Below are 3,794 nucleotides of genomic sequence, written 5' to 3'. Positions count from 1 at the left end.
CAATGGGTACTATATCCTAATTCATAAACCCAAAATAAACTACCGAACCCGTGCAGCAAAGTTAGGAAGTTAGTCCTTGTTTTCTCCGTAAGAATTGAATCCACGCGAATATGCATAGCTTTATAGGCAATGCAATTAATGGTACCCAATAATAATCACTTATATATATTACCATACTTGTAAATGTTGAATTAATTAAATAATTATTCACCCAATGTAGATTACATAAATAATTGATAGCATATAAAAGGGGATCTAATCTAATAATGATATATATACTATATTCTTCAATCATTTCTCAACTTTCTGATACCATTACCATCCCTTCTCCGAATTCTCAATTTTCTTCCAATACAGCCACCTAAGCTCTGTAGTATCAACCATTTCAAGCAAATTGACACATACATCATTTTCAACTAAGCTTGTCTTTGTTCTATGATGCTGGGGCTGGCTCTTGTGTTATTCAATCCACATAGCAAACAATAATAATGTACATATAAGTACACAGTTTTTGTAGCAGAGTTCGTCCAAACACTTCAAACAAAAACAAAAACATGGGTTCAGAGGCCACAGAGCAATCTTCTGAGAGGTCTCAATGGGTGCTCAATTCTCCCAATCCACCACCTCTAACCAAGAAGCTTTTTGGTCCTCTGAAGAACAGTAACAACTTCTTTTTCTCTTCATCCTCATCCAAGAAGGAAACTCGCAGCGGACGCGCCGTTTCCTTCTTGGCGAGTTTGTTCCCAATCCTTAGCTGGTTCAGAACTTACTCAGCTACCAAGTTCAAGGATGATTTGCTATCTGGTTTAACTCTTGCCAGCCTCAGCATACCCCAGGTAAGTAGTGTGTAACATTTTATACTACCAGCAATGTGAAAAAGAAAAAAATGTTACATTTTTATTAGCTCTATTCATTTTAAATCTGATGATGCAGAGCATAGGATATGCAAATTTGGCCAAACTTGATCCTCAATATGGCATGTGTGAGTATCTAATGTTTTCTAATCATAGTTTTAAATTGCAACAGCAAAATTGCATTTTGCAGCCGCATTTTAAAACCATATATATTTTTATGTAAGACCACTTCTTTGGGCACATGCTGAATTTGTTACATATATTAATACAGACACTAGTGTCATTCCTCCTGTTATCTACTCACTAATGGGGAGTTCAAGAGAAATTGCTATTGGACCTGTGGCGGTTGTGTCAATGCTGCTATCTTCTCTGGTTCCAAAAGTGGTAGATCCTGATGCTCACCCAAATGACTACAGAAACCTTGTCTTTACAATCACTTTGTTTGCCGGAATCTTTCAAACTGCGTTCGGAGTTCTAAGGTGCTAAGTTATATTCCTTACAGATTCTTTAACTATCAAGCTATAAATTTTGTGTGTTTATTATGTTATATAATATGTAGATTTGAGTCCACTCATAATACTACTGTTGTAAAATTGTGAATCTTGTATAGTACTAATAAGAGATGCTTATTGTTTAAAATCTTGGATTGCAGGTTGGGATTTCTAGTGGATTTTCTTTCACATGCTGCACTTGTGGGATTCATGGCAGGTGCAGCCATTGTTATTGGTCTTCAGCAGCTCAAGGGGTTGTTGGGGCTCACTCACTTCACTACCAAAACCGATGCAGTAGCAGTCTTGAAATCTGTTTATGCTTCACTCCATCAACAAATTACATCCTCAGAAAAAGTGAGTATAGGTATGAATTTCAAATAAAGTAACATACACAATTTGACAAATGATTATAACTTGTTTTATTTTGGTTGACAGTGGTCCCCTCTTAACTTTGTCATCGGGTGTTCATTCCTGATTTTCCTTTTGACTGCACGGTTTATTGTAAGTAATAATGAAATTATTATTTATTAGTACCTCTTTTTTTTTATTAATTGATTTGAAATTTTGATGATGTCAAACTCGTCTGATATTTTCAGGGCAGAAGGAACAAGAAACTTTTCTGGCTGCCAGCTATTGCTCCTCTTCTATCGGTTATTCTGTCAACTTTGATTGTTTTCTTGTCAAAAGCTGATAAGCATGGGGTTAATATAATAAAGCATGTTCAAGGAGGGCTTAATCCAAGTTCAGTTCACAAGTTACAATTAAAAGGCCCACATGTTGGACAAGCTGCTAAAATTGGATTGATTTCTGCCATTATCGCTCTCACCGTGTGTTAATTCACTCCCTTTAATTTCATTTCGTTTTATGCTGATTTATGAATAAACCGAAATAACTAAGATGATTTATTTAATTAATTATTCATTCTTATCTATATGATTCAGGAAGCAATAGCTGTTGGTAGATCTTTTGCTAACATCAAAGGATACCATCTTGATGGGAACAAAGAAATGTTGGCAATGGGCTGCATGAACATTGCAGGATCATTAACTTCATGCTACGTGTCAACTGGTGAGTGGATACATCTCAAATCATGTTAGGAAATAAGGTCAACATGTCAAATTATCTAACATAACTGCATCACATGAAAATAAATATCTCTAATATTCATAGATGAGTAGGGAGTCAATGGAATATTTGTATAATATGTACAATAGACTATATAAGTTAAAAAATGAACATCACTTATATTATCCAGAATAATCATCCGAATATTAGAGATAATAAACATCTCATCCCAAAAATTTAAACTGATTTTAGAGTTCATCAAAGACCGAACTTTTGACTTTTTGGATCTAGAACTTTAATACCATATCATGATACTACTCATCCCAAAAATTTCAGCTAATCGAAAAAGATAATACTAATGGTTATATCTTTAGTACTTCTCTAAACCTCCATGGTACACTGGCTCCCTATGCTCTCTCTTCATAGTTATACCAAGTAAATGGAAATGCTGACATGACAATGTTATGGCGAATCTGATTTAGATATTATTGTTGATACAGGTTCGTTCTCAAGGACAGCGGTGAATTTCAGTGCAGGGTGCCAAACAGCAGTATCAAACATAGTGATGGCGGTAACGGTGCTTCTATGCTTGGAATTTTTTACAAGACTATTGTACTATACTCCAATGGCAATACTTGCTTCTATAATCCTCTCAGCATTGCCTGGGTTGATAGACATTGGTGAAGCTTATCACATATGGAAGGTTGATAAATTCGACTTTCTTGCATGTCTTGGTGCTTTCTTCGGAGTCTTGTTTGTATCCGTTGAGATTGGTCTTCTTATTGCTGTGAGTTACATATCTACCTCCACCATATTTTGTTTCTTTAATTTTCAACAGTTTTTGACCTTTTGATTTAGGTGAAAACTCCCCTGCAGTCAACTTCACGTGAAGTTGATAAATAAGAGCCATTAAATAATTTGAATAATTTGACTAAATTTTCATCTAACGGCTCTCAGTTATCAACTTTACGTAAAGTTGACTGTACCTGAGTTTCTACCTTAACACCTGCATAATTAAATAGATAATTAGTTTTTATTTACTCATACTAGCTATTACTAAGATTATGTTTGGTTGACTTTTTGGTTCGTTTCAATAAAGTCGTTTTTTCTCTTAATCCTGTAGAAAATAAGTTTCTTTGATTAGTATGCTATATGAAAAGCTAAGGACAGTGGTAACTTTTTTGTTTTGTTTCTTAAAAAGTAGTCATGTATTTTATAAATTCAAACGATTAATTTTAAAATCATGTTGGACTCCTGATTAAATTACAACATACAGTTAAATACAGTAAAAGCATTCCCTAATACAAAATTAAAAAATAACCAAATAATAGAAGAAAAAACATTTTTTTTAAAAGTTATAATAAACACATTTAAATAACATAAC

General features: G+C 34.0%; 1 protein-coding gene across 1 annotated transcript in view; it reads left to right on the top strand.

Moving 5' to 3' along the window:
- LOC107606120 (low affinity sulfate transporter 3) overlaps window positions 278-3,794 on the top strand; it is a 6,907-nt gene continuing 3,390 nt past the window's right edge. Inside the window, exons 1-8 of the mRNA XM_016308105.2 lie at window positions 278-836; window positions 934-982; window positions 1,126-1,333; window positions 1,507-1,699; window positions 1,781-1,846; window positions 1,942-2,172; window positions 2,287-2,413; window positions 2,911-3,197. Coding sequence (XP_016163591.1) covers window positions 555-836; window positions 934-982; window positions 1,126-1,333; window positions 1,507-1,699; window positions 1,781-1,846; window positions 1,942-2,172; window positions 2,287-2,413; window positions 2,911-3,197 — 1,443 coding nt within the window. The 5' untranslated portion in view covers window positions 278-554. The remainder of the gene's footprint in view (window positions 837-933; window positions 983-1,125; window positions 1,334-1,506; window positions 1,700-1,780; window positions 1,847-1,941; window positions 2,173-2,286; window positions 2,414-2,910; window positions 3,198-3,794) is intronic.

Source organism: Arachis ipaensis, chromosome B07 (genome assembly GCF_000816755.2).
Source record: "Arachis ipaensis cultivar K30076 chromosome B07, Araip1.1, whole genome shotgun sequence".
NCBI lineage: Eukaryota > Viridiplantae > Streptophyta > Magnoliopsida > Fabales > Fabaceae > Arachis > Arachis ipaensis.
The sequence above is the reverse complement of the archived record's forward strand: the minus strand, read 5'-3'. Positions and strand labels throughout refer to the sequence as shown.